General features: G+C 44.6%; 2 protein-coding genes across 6 annotated transcripts in view; both read right to left on the reverse strand.

Annotated features, from left to right (window-relative positions):
- Window positions 1–3,176, reverse strand: LOC126564051 (protein argonaute-3). The gene is made up of 3 exons (XM_050220959.1): window positions 1,815–3,176; window positions 158–1,456; window positions 1–87 (listed from the first exon to the last, which is right to left on the reverse strand). The coding sequence occupies exons 1-3, from the start codon at window positions 3,174–3,176 to the stop codon at window positions 1–3; spliced, it is 2,748 nt and encodes a 915-aa protein (XP_050076916.1).
- Window positions 3,177–5,708: 2,532 nt separating this feature from the next.
- Window positions 5,709–17,462, reverse strand: part of LOC126563970 (cGMP-dependent protein kinase, isozyme 2 forms cD4/T1/T3A/T3B) — a 104,667-nt gene continuing 92,913 nt past the window's right edge. For all 5 annotated transcript variants that reach the window (XM_050220851.1, XM_050220852.1, XM_050220848.1 and 2 more), the window contains 7 exons: window positions 13,090–13,309; window positions 7,340–7,576; window positions 7,113–7,262; window positions 6,548–7,041; window positions 6,346–6,471; window positions 6,064–6,253; window positions 5,709–5,998 (listed from right to left, as the gene is read on the reverse strand). In XM_050220851.1, the coding sequence (XP_050076808.1) occupies window positions 5,833–5,998; window positions 6,064–6,253; window positions 6,346–6,471; window positions 6,548–7,041; window positions 7,113–7,262; window positions 7,340–7,576; window positions 13,090–13,309 (1,583 nt within the window). In that variant the 3' untranslated portion in view covers window positions 5,709–5,832. The remainder of the gene's footprint in view (window positions 5,999–6,063; window positions 6,254–6,345; window positions 6,472–6,547; window positions 7,042–7,112; window positions 7,263–7,339; window positions 7,577–13,089; window positions 13,310–17,462) is intronic.

The following is a 17,462-nucleotide window of genomic DNA, read 5'->3' on the forward strand; positions in this document are numbered from 1 at the left end:
CTAGAGGTAGAACAGTTTGTCGTTCAATGATTCCGCAGGCATACGCTTAACCGATTGTCCAACCAGGTAGGCCAGCTTGTGTGCGTACTGTGAAAGGAAGAAATGAAAGAAGGCGTTGAGGTGTTTGCCTCTCAGAATTGTGATTTTACCATCCTACCTGACAGCAGGCCGGAACGCGTATGGACCCGGACCAGTTGTAGTACATGTAGCACATCTTGTAGCTTAACCGCTGCATAATGTCGGGCGAAAACTGCGCATCATCCCGCAGCACAATGTAGTGCGTCGGCGTTACCGTCCCCATTTGGACGGTTTGTGCCACCAGGAAAAAATCGTACTTGCACCGACGCGTTACCGTATGATCGAGGACGCTACCGGCCGGTGCATTCCCAATCCCATCACCGCTCATACTGAACAGCCGCGTTATGATACGCTTCTGTATTACGACGAAAGTGATTTTCGGTGAGTAGTCCGGTGCAATTGTCTTGCACGCCGCTTCCAGCTGCGGTATCTCGTACTCTTCGCACACGGTCATCGCCGAGTCCGATATTCCGTCCCGGAAGATGATAATTTTCTGCGGCAGCGTACAGTTACGTCTGCGATAGACCTGTAGGGTTTTCTCGAGCGATACACACAACCCGTTGAGGAGCTCTTCCTTGTGTTCCTGTATCGTGACCCGCGAGTACCAGTGTGTGAACGATGCGTCCAACGAACCGACAAATGCCGATACCGAGTTGTTGCGCTTCCTTGTCTCGTGGTACGTATCGATGCCGCAGATCATTGTATCCTTCAGCGGAATGTTCACGCTCCAAAGCGTTCCACCCAGCTTACAGTTCATTTGCATTAGGATTTTGAGCACAATCGACCGATTGCGCTTATCGTTGTTGAGTGTGCGTGCGTTGACGATCTGCGATGGGATCGGTATCTCCGTGCAGAGCACCCGCTTGATCGCTGCGTAACGATCGTCGCGCGACGTCGGACACAGGATAAGTACGATTTGCGTGCCCGGTTGGATGCGGGTGCGCAACGTGTGAATGTACAGCTGCGTACTGTCCTGTGGCAGTATTTCGATCTGTGGCTGTACGATTTCCATGCCGAGCAGTTTGCATGTACGCTTGACACAGTCCATAAAGGCCGAAGCACACCGTTGGTCACGCTGCGTGTACACGAGCAACCACTTGCGGATGTGCACAATTTCCAGCATCGGATTGCTGGTAACTTGGTGGGTAAAGTCAACGTTCGGACCGGCACTACCAACCATTCCGCCGCCGGAGGTAATGTTTTCGATATCCAACTGCCGGCCCGACATGACCTGCGGTGTGGTTTTCAGCTCCAGGCCCCAGGCCGCTAGCAGACTACGAGCGGCTTCGTTTTTGTTCACATTCTCGCAAAAATTTTTCATCGCCAAGAGTCGCTGATTGGGCGTGATGCGTGTGTACGTTGCAATGTCACGCATTACCTGCAAACATAAAATTAAATGATGTAGTAGAAAATATTCAATCCGGTGTACATTTGGTTCATTTCACTACAACTAGTGCTGTGCGTGCTGATTAAGAGTGTATGAGTAATTTGAATGTTTCTAATAAAGGATTGAAATAAACTTTTCACAAAGAGTTTATTAACTCTTTGGGATCTCGAATCGCATTGAGCGTTTTAGACTCTTTTGGGGATCGTTATTATCAAACTCACGCCCAAGAAGTTTTGGAGATCAAAGCGCAGCGAGTTGTCACAGCTGTTATGAGAGGTAATGTTCCCGCAAGATTTAATCACCAAAAATCGTACGACCGAGCAGTGACTACAGCCTAATTACAACGTACCTTATAATCCTTACGCATGTCGTCAGTCATTCCGGTAAGGTAGCACAGCTCCGGCACTAAACAGAACGACAGTTCCTGCGGTTTTTCCTGGTTCGAAACTTTACGCTCCGTTCGATTCAGCAACAGTGGCTGCTGATGGTCATGGATATCGATACCGTAATGCTGCTTGTAGTACTCGACGTACGTAATGTCCCGCTCTCCTTTGCGAAAGGTAGACATTGGATTCAGATCAAACAGCACATCGTCGATACGGTACGTCTTCTTGTTGTAGCGCGCCAGGATAACCGATCCGAGCAGCGACTTCATCACATTGTCCCGAAACTGGGCACCGCGACACATTGCAATCGTCTTCATGTGTGCGTACACGGTTGTTTGCATCAGGACACGATGCGTAACGTCCAGATTCAGCATCAAACCACCATCATACTCGTGCACCGCCGTTACGAACCCTGGCCAAATTTCCAGCTTATGCTGCGGTACGATGCGTGCCTGCGTCGGGTCATAGTGTTTGCGCCCCATTTCCGACAGCTGCAGTAGGTACATGATACGCCGGAACAGCTTGTTGTACAGCATCACATTCTGACTCATGCGCTGCTGGACACGGAACACAACCGTCATCTGGACGGACGTCCCGTCGGTTGGCAGCTTCGTCGGGATAACCATTCGCTCCTGCGAGATAGGCTTCGGTAGCAACAGCATGCGTCCATCAAATGTGTACGCCTTGCCGAATATATCGCTATGCCTGTCGATGCATTGTTGCCGTGCCCGCTTCGATTCAGGGTGCGGCTCGAAGTCAACCGTGTACAGGAAAATCCCACAATCCTTCGAACATTTAAGCTCCATAAAGTTGCTCATTATCTGTAACGGTGTTCCACTTGTTCCGGTACGTTTTACCAGGTCTGTAGGTTCCTTTGGCTGATGCAGTACAAACGTGTCTGCCTTGGCCGCAACCGGCTGTTGTACTGGTCGCAGCTTTCCCATACCACCCGGTGCAGCAGTTGCACTAATCTCCGACGAGCTGATGGAAGCAGTTCCAATATCGGAAGTGCTGCTCGCAACCGAATCACCGGGCGGTTGCTCCTCGTTCAATAGCTTTTGCAAAAAGCGTCCACGGCCTCCGATGGTAAGATTTGAAATGGTCGCCGTTAGTGGTAAGCTTCCATCGGTAGGTTTTGGTGGTGCGAGCAAAGCGGCAAGTGCACGAGCCCGTCCACGACCTGGTCCGGCAACCGGTTGTTGCTGCTGCTGCTGCTGGTCATTGACACTCGAGGACAGGTCTGTGCGATATGCGCTATCCTGGTTGGCGGAATCTTCCGACGAGGAGTCGATGATGGAACGCAAAAAATCGTTACGCTTGCTCATTTTGTTTCGCTTCGACGCACTGTAAAATGAAACCAAATTTCAACGATAAAATGCTTGACCACGAAGGTAAATGAACTGTCAATGGTGTTGCGAGGAAATGTTCCGTTCCGGGGAAATGAACTCGCTTCCTATTGTGTTCTTGCGAAACGTACAACGTTGATAGCTGCACTGACAAACGCGATCGGTGTACACTGCACTTCACGGTGCATGCGTTTATAAAATAAGCCTTCTTAATTTAGTTTTCAGACCTACCCTTTGATAATCAAGTTACTACAACACTAGGTTAGTACAACACAGTGACGAATAGCTCGTTGAATACTAAAACTATCTGTTTTTACCAAAAAAAAAAAACTGCGGAGTGGAATATGGCGCTAGCCTAAACATGCAGTTGTACAAACCGCAATTGTTTGTGTCCGTAATTACCACAGTTGATATGTCAGAGCTGTGTGTAGGGAATTTGACAACGGAGTGTGTCATCCACACATAGCCGCTTGGATGACGATTTGTGTTCATATTCGCCTGATCATTTTTTTTTTTTGCGTGATCCGCAGAAGGTGAATCGAATTTTTAAATTCAGGACATGATTTAATTCTCTTAAAGAAATTGAATATAAAAGAAGCGTTGTAAACCCGATTACAGTAATCCATCTTAAGGATTGACTACACCGGATAACTACCAAACACGCCAACCGCATTTTGAGCTTAGTATACGATAGCTCATCCGATTTCAGTGATTTAAATTGTTCTTCGTCGACACTAGAACGCTAATGTTGTTTACCAGCTCTACACGTACCTAAAGACGAACGAAATGGCATTCAACTTACGCGCATGATCATGATAATGGTGCATGGCATGATCACATCGCTATTAAACTTTAACGGTTGAAAGTGTCGACGCATCTCCGCTGGTGTTCTTTTCCACGACCGTCTGGTACATTACCGCAGAGTAACGCGTGGGGCATCTGTGATTTCGTAATTTATGTGAGTCGAAGCTCAGCCGAATATGTCAAGATCGTAGTCTCTTGCTGCTCGCTCTTTAGGGCACCGGACCACGGGAAATTTCAAACTACTGCAATCGATACTGAAACAGTCTGAAAAAAGATCTCAATTTTGCGATTTTATTTTCTCCATTGCCCCGTAATGCTGCAGGCCACAGGAGATTTCAAAATTAAAATTTCAGGTTGTCATGAGTGTTGGTGAAATTATCCCTCTTTTCGGTTCTCAATAAGCGATTTCATAGCGAGAAAATATCACAAACGTACATGAGAATCTGAAATTTGAATTTTTAAATCTTATGTGGCCCGCGGGTCACGTTTACAGTTGCAGTTCTAGGACGGATCGGTTAACTCGAGATCCTACTTTACCACGCGCATGCTGTTTTTAGTGGATGTTCTACAACAAATAGGTCGTTGGCCGGATTGACATCCTACCCTCTGCCTACCGTGTCCGTAAACTACCACAGTTATAAATTGCAAACAGACTTGTTCAAAGTACTTCGGATATGGTTTTATATGCCCTATAATTTACTACAGAGTTGAGATGCGTTCCATATTATTCTTTCAAATTTTTTAGCAACATAAGATATCCCCCTCCATAACATACATGGATTACGAATTTATTGTTGCTCAGTTTGAACGATTCTAAAAACTAATTCTGATTTCTAATCAGTTTCTGAAAGGACACTAGATTGTGCATGGATCTGCCTACTGCACATGCATATTTTAAAAACAGTTAAAATTAAGATACCACATACACAAGCGATCACCGCTGCTTGCCGTATTTGCCAAGAGCCTAACCGTTTAGCTGTGAACCAGCAAATTGTGTTACTAATGCACCTACGTGAATTTTGACGCGTATTTATGTACAGAGGCTTTTAATATGTATACTTTACAGAATCTCGATTGCACAACACATTAAAGACATACACTCAACTATCTTCGCACCGTAACCATCTAACACACTGGGCCGCAAAACCATCATCTGCCCGCGAATTAGTGTAATCCAGTTAAAATTTGACCAATATAATGGTTTTTCTTACCGCAAAAATGTTAGCTGTTTTTTTTTATTATAAGCAAATCTCTGTTAGCTAGTGGACACGAAAAATGATCGTAGTTGGAAGATGATAGGCAAACCTTACACGCAATGTTAAAGCAAGCGAAGTAAATGGGTCACAACGGTCGAAGTCTACCCATCTGCTACATGACATGGACGATGCTGTTCTCAATCCTCTATTGTTTTTTGTTTTTGTTTCGATTATTTATATGCGTATTGCAAAGTTATTAACTTTTTCTCTTTCATCTATTAAAAACAAGTACACTTACACACGCCATTTTTGCACTTCTTCTTCTTCTTCTTCTTCGCTTGTTATGTAATGAGCAAAATAATAAAATTTGTAAAATAATTATAAAAACACTATAACAATTACGTTGCGAAAACAATCGTCCCGCAAAGTGATCACCTTTCGCACAAACCATTCATTCACACACCCCACCCAGTCCAAACAAACATCGGCCGCAAGAACATACGTACTCTCTGTCTCTCTCGAAGGAACATTTGCGCACAGGTGCGAAAACGGACCACTTGCGTTGCGGGGACGGTAAGCAAAACTTTAGGAGGATTTTAGCGCAAAAGATCTTAAAGCAGGAAAGACGTTGTAGCTTAGAAATCATCATCCCATCCGGACAGGTCGTCCGGCGGTGGACCGTCGGGATCGGCCGGATAGTCGTCGAAGTTAGCCGTGTCGACGACGCTCTGTACTTTCGGCAGGATCGGCGGTGGCAGTGAGCGATTCCGCAATCCCTCCCAGTAGAAGCCATCGAACCACCTGGCAAGATAAAATGACGAAAATAAATTTTGAATTAAGTTTTTTTGCGGTTAAAAGTTGCATACTTGTGCTTTTGGATTTCACTGATGCCACCCCGCTGATACCCGAGACGCTCCGTCGGATTGTCTCGACACAGTTTCTTGATCAGCGCACTGGCATTGCGGGTGATGTTGCGCGGGAACTCGATCGCATCGATACCCTTCAGGATGATGTTGTACGTGCGCATTGGATCTGCACCGGTAAAGGGTGGCGTACCTGGGAGAATAAATAAGCACAATTGATGTATGTTAATAATCACTTCAGATTACTACAGTAAAAGGAAGAATCACAAAGCTATATATGCTTACCGGTCAGTAGCTCAAACATGAGCACTCCAAGCGACCAGTAATCCGCACTGATGTCATGGCCTCGGTTGAGAATAACTTCCGGCGCAACGTATTCCGGTGTACCGCAGAACGTCCACGTTTTTCGACCTTAGATTGAATTAACAAAAATTCATCATATCACTCAACACAGACTGCTACACTCAAGAAAGAACGTCAACCCTACCTGATTGCAATTTTTTAGCGAATCCAAAATCAACCAACTTCACGTACCCCGACACATCCAGCAGCAGGTTCTCTGGTTTCAGGTCGCGGTAAATGATGTTGCGCGAGTGCAGATAATCGAACGCCTCGACCACACAGGCCGTGTAGAAGCGTGTGGTACCGTCGTCAAAGTGTCCACGGTCGCGCAGAATCGTCCACAGCTCCCCACCGAGACAGCTCTCCATCAGCATGTACAGGTACTTTCGATCCTTGAACGTTTTGTACAGCTTCACAATGAAGTCACAGTTCGCCTCGCTCATGATTTCCTTTTCCGACATAATGTGCTGCTGTTGGCGCGTCTCCACAATCTGTGCCTTCTTCATCTGTTTTAGGGCAAACGAACGCGATTTGTCTTGGGCAAGCTGTACCAGCTCGACGCGCCCAAAGCCACCGACACCGAGCGTGGAGATAACACGCAGATCGGACAACTTCACTTCTCGGAACTCTTCGTAAATCCTGAAAACGAGAAGCAATCGTCGATTAGAACTCTGCTTTCAAAAGAAGAACGAAGCTACGATTGTACATACTTCTTCCGCTCGCTAACACCTTCGTCGTTGTAGCGGTTTTGGATTTCATCCAGGTACGAGATCAGCTGAATGAACGTGTCCCGGTCGATCACCAAACAGGTAACACCTTCCGGCGAGTCACAGATGATGTTGGCTGTGCGTAAATCATCCCTGTGTAATCGGGAAGAAACGAGAAATATTCATTAGTAAAGATTCTTCTGTGCCATTCTTGCTACTAGAATACCTACCCTTGCAGGGCCTTTTCGCCGAAGAAATCGCCCTTCCCGAGCGTGCGGATAAACTTCTCTTCCTGCGTGTCCGGCTGACGTATCGTCACGCGCACCTGACCCTTGGAGATGATGAAGAACGTGTCGCCACGGGCACCTTGGCGGATGATGTAGTCACCTTTCTGGTAGTAGCACTCTTCCAGCACATCGGATATCTTGCAGAGCGTATCTTCCGGGAGGTTTTTGAAGATCGGTACACTATTAAATGGAGACAGGGTTAGAGAGATAAAAAAAGAAGTTTAGAATATGTTGGAATCTCTGAAGTAAAAAATCGTTACAGGTTTTCTGTGTCAATAGCAAAAAGAAGCCGGCATAACGACGGCGACGGCTAAGGTATTTTAGAACCATTAAATTTGTTCGGACTCCACCGAAGGGTAACAAACGACCATTGTTTGTGCGGGGTGCATAACCACATAAAGTACATGTGGTTTTGTACACAGCTGTCCACACCTCTCGCGCCGGAACCTTTCTAACACGCAAAACACCGCAAAAAAGTACCTTTCCGCAGTGTGCAGTTAGTGTGTGCTTTATAGTGTTTTGCCTGACCACTGCAAACAATAGTCTGGATCGTGGGTTTCGTGGCATATCAGTAAGCGCATGAGGTACAATGCGGAATAACGCACATTAGGTAAGGTACGATCGTTCATGGCCACGATCAGAGTGGCGGGTGCGAGGAACAAGTATACTGTTTATGCATCTCAGCTAACCATTGGTCAGTCAAGGGTAATGTCCTAAACCGTGACCACAGCCGAGGTTGATGCCACCAACCGTAATGGGGATGATGGATTGGGGATTTTTTTGTTACTGTTACTGACAAACCGAAGGTATATAGTGCGGGTGTCATAAACGCTTGGATCTTGAGCGATGAGGGCCAAACGAAGAATTGATTATGCATGTCACACGTTGGGTTTTGCTGCTGCTGGTGCGAACAGTAATAACGGCAGCGGCGGTAAACTTTGTCTGGTACATTTTTTTTGTTTTGGTTGGGTGTCATTACATTAACCGAAACCTTTAAATTTACCATCGATGGAGCAGTTGCTTCGTTTCGCGTTACTCTTTATGGAGAATGGTTTTTTAGGTCACGGTGCTACCAACGGGTGAAGAGTGTTATTATCGATGCATGATAAACAAACGGTATTTGTTCTTTCCTTCTTTTAGCTCCGATATTCAGCCAGCTTAACGGAAGTGTGGGAGACTTTTTTTTTATTAATATTGTATGAGAAAGATCTAGTGAGAAGGGGGTAGGAAAAATACAAAGCAACAAGCTTAAAGACTATTCTGCTAGCGGACGGAAAATTTTAGCGTAAAAAAGTAAGGGTATACAAGATGCATATTTCGTGGACGAACTGCTGGAGATGCAACAACGGCGCCGGTCTTCACACGACAGGATCGGGAATCAAATCTCATCCATCAAATCCCAACTACGTGGTAGCAATGACGCTAGCAAATCATTTGATGGCCGGCGTGACTTATTATAGTACGTCGTTAAGTCAAGAAAAAGAAAAAGAGAGATATGCATATTTTAAATTAATCTAACATGCACCGGTTTGCAACCAGAACGAGAGTGTCTATAAAGTTTCAGAATTCTAAATGATTTAAGGCAATCTTTCCCTTCCAAATGGTGAAAACTGACTATCCAACTACGAGGTATCAGCAAGTCTAGTAAGCCACTCTATGACCGGGCCCTTACTAGCAAAACTCGCTAAATCACACTGTTTAAAAAAAGGGTTTTGACAGCTCCCATATGATATCTTATTTATTTATAATTAATTATGACGGTCCAGACACATATGATATCTGTTTTTTTTTTTGCTTGTAGGGTCGTGACCTAGTAGGTCGTTATGCCAAGCAGAAGGCGATGAAACTAGAAGAAAGTAACCATTATGTCATCTTCAAGCCACACAACCGCTTTGCCTCCATTATGTGACGATCGGCAACATCATACTGATCTCTTTGCATCATAAATAAAGTGCCGCGACTGCATAAGCGATGAGAGATAAGCTCATTATTAAGCTATAAGTGTATCAACCCTCATAGCTTGATCGCATGCAGACAGATCACTTGCCAACTGCACCAGAGAGAAGAACATGTTTCCCACCTATCCAAGAAGCGCATTGTGAGATGAAGCCCTCAGCTCCCCTTGCCGTTGGCACAAGAAACGTTAGAAAATCTATTAAACAATCAATTCGTCTTGAGTCACATGCTTTAGCGAATGACATAGCGAAACGAAACCACCTACCAGGAGAAGGCCACACATCTCTTTCTCGACTCACCGAGAAGAACCATCGGAGAAGAGAAAAAAGCCGGTAGCGACAAAATAAAACAGCGAAATAATGCGTTAATTACAGAGAGCATCGGGATGAATGAATGAGATTTTTCACACGCTTCTAAGCGGGCTGTATCGTTCGCAAATAGATTTTTTTTTACATCAGAAAAAAAAACATACACAGAAACTGCACCTTTGCTGCTACTAAGTTACAGTACCACCAACGGACTTCCCACATCCAAGGGCAACAGCAGCAAGAAACAAATTAAACGATAATAGAACGCCAACCAAACAAACGGCGGTGGCGGTGAACGTGGTGGGCATACCACGTTGTTGTTCTTGGACAAGTCAATGGAATGGCAACGGCGACGACAAAAAAAAAATGCACACCCAAGAACTCGATAAACCTCCGCTAAATCGCGTGCCAAGCGTGCCTGAAGAAGGTGGCAGGTAAATGGTTTTTGAGAATTGAGTGAATTTAGCACCAACGGCGCTCGTTCTTTGTGCGGCCTGTGATGATGCGAAAGAATTGCGATTAGTCTCGCTCGAAGGGTATGGATAAAGTCATAAAAAAGAAGTCATCTAGCCAACGGCGCCACCATTAGGAGAGGGAAGAGATTTTGATGGGAAAATTATCTTGACCAGTGCCCTAGCGGATGTTTATGAATGCTTGCTCTGGAGAGTGTATTTTGTTGTTGTTTTTTTTTTTTTGCAGATTATGCATGGGAAAGCTTATCTAGCGAGAACACATAAAGATAAGGTTCCGAGAAGATAATGCAAAGAGATATGAATGTTAAAAGATACATAATTAAAAGTAGAAATGTATTACTTGAGCTTGAAATTTTACCAATGAAGCGTGTTCCTAAAGGGATGCAATATCTTTATATCGGGAAGATATTTAATATACATTTGTCCAAGAACTGAAGAATCCTGATCCTGAAGACATAAATCGACAAAATCTATTTTATTTGATTTCGCCGGTACTGTTACAGCAATCTCACTGTAGACATGTATTCAAAAAATATACAAAATGGACAAGAATATCCGACATCATTTGTCCAATTGAACAAGATGGACAGGTATACAGTACTTCATGTGTAAAAATATTGACCATACTCTTTCACCCATCTGATCCATCCATCTACAACACGATCGTACGAAGTGAGAGCATTTCATCAACACTTAATCACACATCACACAGTAGTAGTGGCACTTCGATCGATCAAAAATTTATCCACAATGAAGTCTAATGCTTTAGGCTAAATGTTTTCCCCCCTGCAAACACATTTCACTGCCAACGATTGTGCGTGATTAAGCTGGTGAGGTGTAAAATGTGCTCCCAATTCCTCCAGTAGCAACACTGTCAAAAATAACGCATGAATGAAGCAACTGCACGTTATATGACGGACAAAATCGAACCCCAGCAAAGACCCTCAGGGGATGGCTTTCGTTTTCTGTCCTTTTGCCATTCATTGTGTGTAGCCAGGGTAAAAAAGATGGCTGTCCGACGGCACTCACTCTCCACTACTGATCCCTGTTCCTGATGGCGTAATGGAAGTAGTAGCGAAAGCACGGAAACCTCCAAAACATATGGACGGTGCGCGTAAATTCATCATCATACCCGCACAGCGCGTCATTTGCAACCAGAGGGTGAAACAACTTTCTCTCGGTCCCAAAAATGTGGAGCAAAATGGTTATTGTTTTGTTTTTGTTTCGCGTGTAAAATCACACAACCTCTTGGGTGCCATGATCGAATCCTGCCGAGGACTTTATTATGTCAGAGAAACAGGTTCCCCCCGTCGGGGGTTTATGTCACCCGGTACTGTGTTTAAGGGATTTTTGTTTACAACTTTCGGGCATGGCGAGTCGGGTGCCGGTGATCCTAGCCGTCTGTGCTCCTTTCAAGACTTGAGCAACTGGGAAACTATAGGCAAAACAATAAGCCAGCTCCGTTATGAGTGACGCATGGTGAGCATTGAACAAAGATTTTATGGTGGGTATGCTTCCGATGCCACAATTAAAAGCACAGCAATGCGCTGTGTAACTATGGGTAATAAATGGGCAATCAGTCTGGTACAGTGGTGAGCATGGGCAAGCAAAACCTTCTCACATGATCCTTTCACCGATCGATCATGGGTGCTCGTTAATCAACGGCATGACATATTCGTAAAGCACGTTTACGCAATGCCCGCTGCCGCTCTGACCTCTTGGGTACTTCTTCCTCGTGAAAGAGGTAACAAAACTTATTGCATGTGCACTGCATAACGTACTCACGTACACACTCTTGGGTAAAGGGTAAGATTTATACCCGTTTTTTTGTTGACGACAACAAAAGGCACAGTTCAAAAGGGTTGGCAATAATTCTTGCATAAGAATTTCCAACATTTATAAAGCCTACATTATGCACCATAACTGCTTCTTCCTGTCCACAATCAAAATTATTCAAATTCCAGTGCATCGATCAATTACAATAATTTAAACGTCTCCATCCGGTGGCTCCGGCGACGGTGCCAAATACCGGTTGCACTTCATTCTATTCGCGCAACATACCACAGCGGGTACCGAACCGGAGTGTTGCAAATATTAGTTAACGGATACCTTGACAGTGCGCGACTACCGAACCGATTAGGCAGGAAACGTCGTACTGTCCTGTTAGAGCGGTCTGTCGCTAAGCCACCCCACTTTGCAAAACCTCGTTTTGACACACCCGGTATTGGGTCCGGTTGCGATGAAGTAAAAAAGTGAACGTAATCACACTCACGAAATAAGTTGTGTGGTGACTTTTAGCCGTGGCGTATGTAGAACTCGTTATTATCGAAAATAAAACCACCACGCCGCTGGTGGTCAACTTGAAATCGCTTTTTAATTGCTTTTTCGCTCTAACCAGTTGTGACGGGATATGTCTGGACGAGGTTTTATTGGATTGTAATGATTGGTTTTATATGTTGTGTTTTTTTGTTATATAAGAGTTCATTGTTTGTTGGACAAGTTGCAATCAATGTGCCTATTACACTAGGGATCGTTCCCAGCAAAGAATATTGCATGAGTCGGGGGAAAAAAACGTTCCCTCTGCAGTTCTCAGAATCTCCGGATCACACCGGATTCAAACGCATGGCTAGTTACCCTGCGAAGATCAAAGACTCTAACGTGTATTTCCATCAATGCATGTAATTAACTTCAAGAATTACCACTTACAAAGCCATCAGTCAAACGGCACAGGGTCTCTCAGTGGCCTTCTGCTAGTTTCCCACGACAAATAGCAATCGACCGACCGAAAGACGATCGAACGGTACCTCCCGTATACAGTCTTGACGGAACGGTCGATCGTGACAAATTGATCACCTGCTTCCGTTACTTTACAAATACCGAACCGCAGTGATGAATTTGACGGATGTGACACCCAAGCGTCTGAGCTAAATGTATGTCCGCTGCACACGAAACTTACCTCTTGAGAAAATCGGAGTACTCGGCCTGCCGTATCAGGCCGGTTCGCATCATGATCGTCTGGAAGCATTGTCGCTCGATCGCCCAGAGCTTGCAGTCGGTGGCGGCTGTGATGGTGGCCGTTCGTTGGCAGTGGTAGAGGATGGCTAGCTCGCCGAGAACCTTAGCACCGGATAGCGTCGACAGGTATTTGCCCTCGCGCGACACCTCAACGCGACCCTCTGTGGAGTAGAAGTAAGTCAATCGGGAACATCATCAGTAAAATCAGAATAGGAAGTGTACGCATTTGTGCAGTTTGTATGCCTTTATCAATATGAGCGAAGGCTCGAATCAGATCAATGAAACACGGAAGAACACACATCGGAATGAAGGAACAGTTTCCCATCCACGGAAGCTGGATCCTCCATATAATGGAAGTTTCCGGGACAGGTATTCTGTTTTGCCACCGGGACGGAACATTCCTTTATTGACACACAGAATCCGGCTAAGACTCGGTTTTTCCTTCACGAGGCTCTACTGTCAGGGGAAAATGTCGATCGAACAAACGGTTGTGTCTGGTATGGACCAGTTTTCCCTCTCATTTCACACATAACTACACACATACACACCACCGGTTGAATGTCAATTACATCCGTAGTTCGTACGATTGAACACTAGCCCTAGCCAATTGCTCGATCATATTAGCCCTTCATTATGCGGTAGCTCCAGTATCATGCATTGGCACACACGCACTCACGTCCTAACGGTGCGCAGAAACCCCGACGGGAAAAGCGGAAATGAGTGAAAATTGTTGTGCCCTTTCACGTCGCCTCAAAGACGCACAACTCGGTTGGAAGGGCTCGTAGTGAACGGGTTATGGAATGGAATGTGGTCGCGAATCGGTGGCTTGTTTGAACGGAAAATCTTTATAAGAAATGGAACGTTATGACGGATGTTTTCTTGTTGAAATTGAATGCTAGTTTTGGTTTTACGATTGCTTAATTTCTGAGGAATTAAGTAAGAAAAAAAAACAAACAAGCAATCTAGCAAAAACAGAAAATATAAATGGATCGCTTCAGAAGACCCTTGAGTAATTTATCTGGACCTCACACCACATTCTTTCATTTTTTTTTTCTACAGCAAGATAAGTTCCTGTCACCTCTACTTAGGACAGTGGGAATTCTCTTCAATTGACGCCAGTCGCTTCTTATGATTCATTGCCACAAGACTGGCTTCGCGGGGAGAGCATGGATGGACATAGAAACTTCATATTGTCCAAAAAATATTTACGGAGGATTAAAGGGATGATCAAGATTCACGATAGTAAAGCTACCAATCCTTAAAGCCTAGGATTTTCCAAACAGCTTCTGCTGCATTTTTACAGTCACACAGGATTTCCTAGACTTCCAACAGAAGTTCCTAGAATGATATGGAAAAAATCTTCTACACATCAATTGACAGTTAGGTAATATTTTGTCCGTACATAAAAGACCCGGTACAAGAGGTAACGCACAGTCTGGTAGTTTGTTATGACTCAGGGAATCTTCAGATGAAATGATTAATGTTAAAGTTACCTCAAGCTGAAAACGCAGCGCGATCCAACATACATGCAAGAGTCCAGTAGTAACGGGAACGAAAATAAGATTGAGTACTCTTTAAGACATTTCTTACACACCTTTGTACCTTACATAAATCAATCATGACACCAATCATGACAATAATCTGGTCAAAAATAGGCAACATTTTCGTAATGAACCACACGTTTGCTCGCATAAAACACGGCATTAAGTATGATTGGCTATATCGCGGCGGCACCACCGCAAGGGGCTAACATTACTATTGACGACACTTACCCCTCATTGCGTTCGTCTCGTTCGATGCGAATTTGTAAGTACCGTTTCAACAGGATCGCAAGAAACCACCGGGAGAAACGATGGAACAACACACCAATCACCAAATGATGGTACCATTTACAGATCGTAAAAACTCACTACCATGCCGCGAGCCAACGAGTCGCCACCGATTGACGCCATCGGGTGGCAAATTTTGCACCACACATCGATCGATCCGATAATCTGCCCTCCCCACAAGACCGTACAAAAGCGCGCCGACAAAAAACAGCACATAAAATTTGGCTTTACGTCAAATTGGTGCAAATGGTTGCGCGAGGAATAATTATCATCGCGGGTTTTGCTGATCGATTTGCCTTCCGCAGGAGAAGCTTTGCTTTCGGGGAAGCTTTCGTGGAGACACCACATGGCTGGCGACGGTGTGTTGCATCAGTAGAGCACATAAATTGTAGTGCATGTGTGTGCAAGATCTATCCGCCCACTGGTTCGCACCCGAACACGAGGGTTGCGAACATCTTCCGTTCGAATGTGCCGGACCAAACCACCGTTTTACGTTTGATTAGTACATTTTGTTTTACGTTTCGCTTTACAAAGCTGATACACACATTTCGAGAAATTTGCTCACCGGACACGTGCGTGGCGTCATCGTTGTCGAAACAAAAGAGCTACAAAATTCTATCGTTCGCATCGCTTGCGTTTTACGCCTAATGCTTGATGCCTTCACGTGGGTGGTTTAAGCATAATTGTGGTGTATGTGTGTGTGTGTGTGTGTGTGTGTATATTTGTGCTTAGTGATGAGCAGCAATAAAAAAACATAAATCCCGCTTACCTAACGGTACCGGGTTGCGTTTTATCGAAGGGCTTGTACACATTTTAGTATGCTTTATTTAAATTCCTAATTAAAAATAGGGTTTCGAGGTGCATCTTGCTGACTCGATCTTTCTGCATTGGTGGTTTTTATTAGTTTTTTTTTTTTGGTTTGTGTGAAACAGGAGCACATCAAATATTATACAATGAAAACGAGACGTTCGCTACGTTATTAATAAAACACTGTTATTATACAATAGTTTTTGCTTGATTTAAATTATTCCAAGTAATAAGGTTTTCTCCTCATTTACTCCGCGCAAACCTGTCAGCATTTGAACAAGTGCATCTAAGTAATGCATCGCCTGCATACCGCTGCACAGCAGTTGAGAGCCATTGAGTGGTCGCTTTTGCGGTGGTCAACGTCGATTACAACCCGCTCACCGTCAGTCTAAAAAGCGCTAATGTTGATCGATGATCCGTCCACGCTCTCGGACGCGGTACAAGACAAAACAAAGCATGTCCGCGGTGTGTTGTTGCAATACGCGTTAGGTTGCATTATCGGTCCCCGGCTAGGCAACGGCTTATGTGTGTCGATTAAATAATTGCCCTTGCACCATGTGCATGTGACCGGACCGGACAAATGATATGCAAATGGATTTTCACTCTACTAACACCGGCAAACAGTTGTGGAACAGGGAACGTGCCTCCACGGTACCTTTAGTTTACACAATCACTGTACCCGGTGGGGATACCCCAGGGGTGGCCATTGATGGATATTTGAAGGGCACGATTTGTCAATGCTATCAAATGCTTGCCTTTCGAACACGTTTTTTTTTTTGCCGAAGCATTCGCCGTTCGTAAGTAGTTGATAATTATTGTCTTGTTGAGTCTCAGAGATATATTGTATCATCTTTATCCTCTATATTTAGAGTAGCTCTAAGTAACTCTAAGTAGCTCTCTCTTTAAATCTTTCCATCTCTGCAAATATTTCTCCATTAAATATACCGGGTTTCTGTTCTGAGGTTTTATTACAGCAAATTTAGTATATTTTCCTTTTCCTAAGTATGCTGATAGCTCATAGCTTAACAAAATTGTTTGGCGTTTATTTCGTGGAACTTTAGACTGATTTATCCATCTATTTATTTCCTGTCTATGTACCAAGTTGGATTAATATTTTGTCCTATCTTCTTGACTTAACAATAACGAGCGATAACCAGTCAATCCTCCTGCCATTTGAAGACCGGTGCCGCTGTCGCCTACTACTGTGTCCTAAAAGTAAGTTGATATTGGATGCCAAATTTCGCGCGCCAAAAGAAGCCCCTTGCTTCTGTTTTTCGTTTGTCAATATGTATATTTTTGACACAACATCAACCCGGCTAGGAGTTACAATTAGTTTTCGGAGCTGATCCAAGTGTTTTTGTCCATACTGACCATGTCCAAGCTTGTGGAGCAACGCGCATGTATCAAATTTTGTTTGCGCAATGAAATAAACGCTGCGAAAACATTGCGGATGTTACAAAAAGCCTTCGGGGGAGAATCTATGTCGAAGAAAAATGTGTACAAATGGTACAGTGATTTCAAGAATGGCCGCGAGAAGGTCGAAGGCGAGGACCGTTCGGGGAGACGATCCACCTCGACCGACGACGCCCACTTCGTCCAAATCAAGGATTTGGTGGTCAACAATCGTAGGTTGAAGCGGCCGGATATGTGGAAAAACAACAGCTGGTTTTTGCACCAC

The sequence above is a fragment of the Anopheles maculipalpis genome, chromosome 3RL, assembly GCF_943734695.1.
Source record: "Anopheles maculipalpis chromosome 3RL, idAnoMacuDA_375_x, whole genome shotgun sequence".
In the NCBI taxonomy this organism is placed as follows: domain Eukaryota; kingdom Metazoa; phylum Arthropoda; class Insecta; order Diptera; family Culicidae; genus Anopheles; species Anopheles maculipalpis.

Coding starts and splice junctions, on each gene's coding strand:
- LOC126564051 (XM_050220959.1), bottom strand. CDS start 3,176: ATGAGCAAGCGTAACGATTTTTTGCGTTCCATCATCGACTCCTCGTCG. Junction 1,457..1,814: donor ACATGCGTAAGGATTATAAG/GTACGTTGTAAT, acceptor TTATGTTTGCAG/GTAATGCGTGACATTGCAAC. Junction 88..157: donor GCGTTCCGGCCTGCTGTCAG/GTAGGATGGTAA, acceptor TTCCTTTCACAG/TACGCACACAAGCTGGCCTA.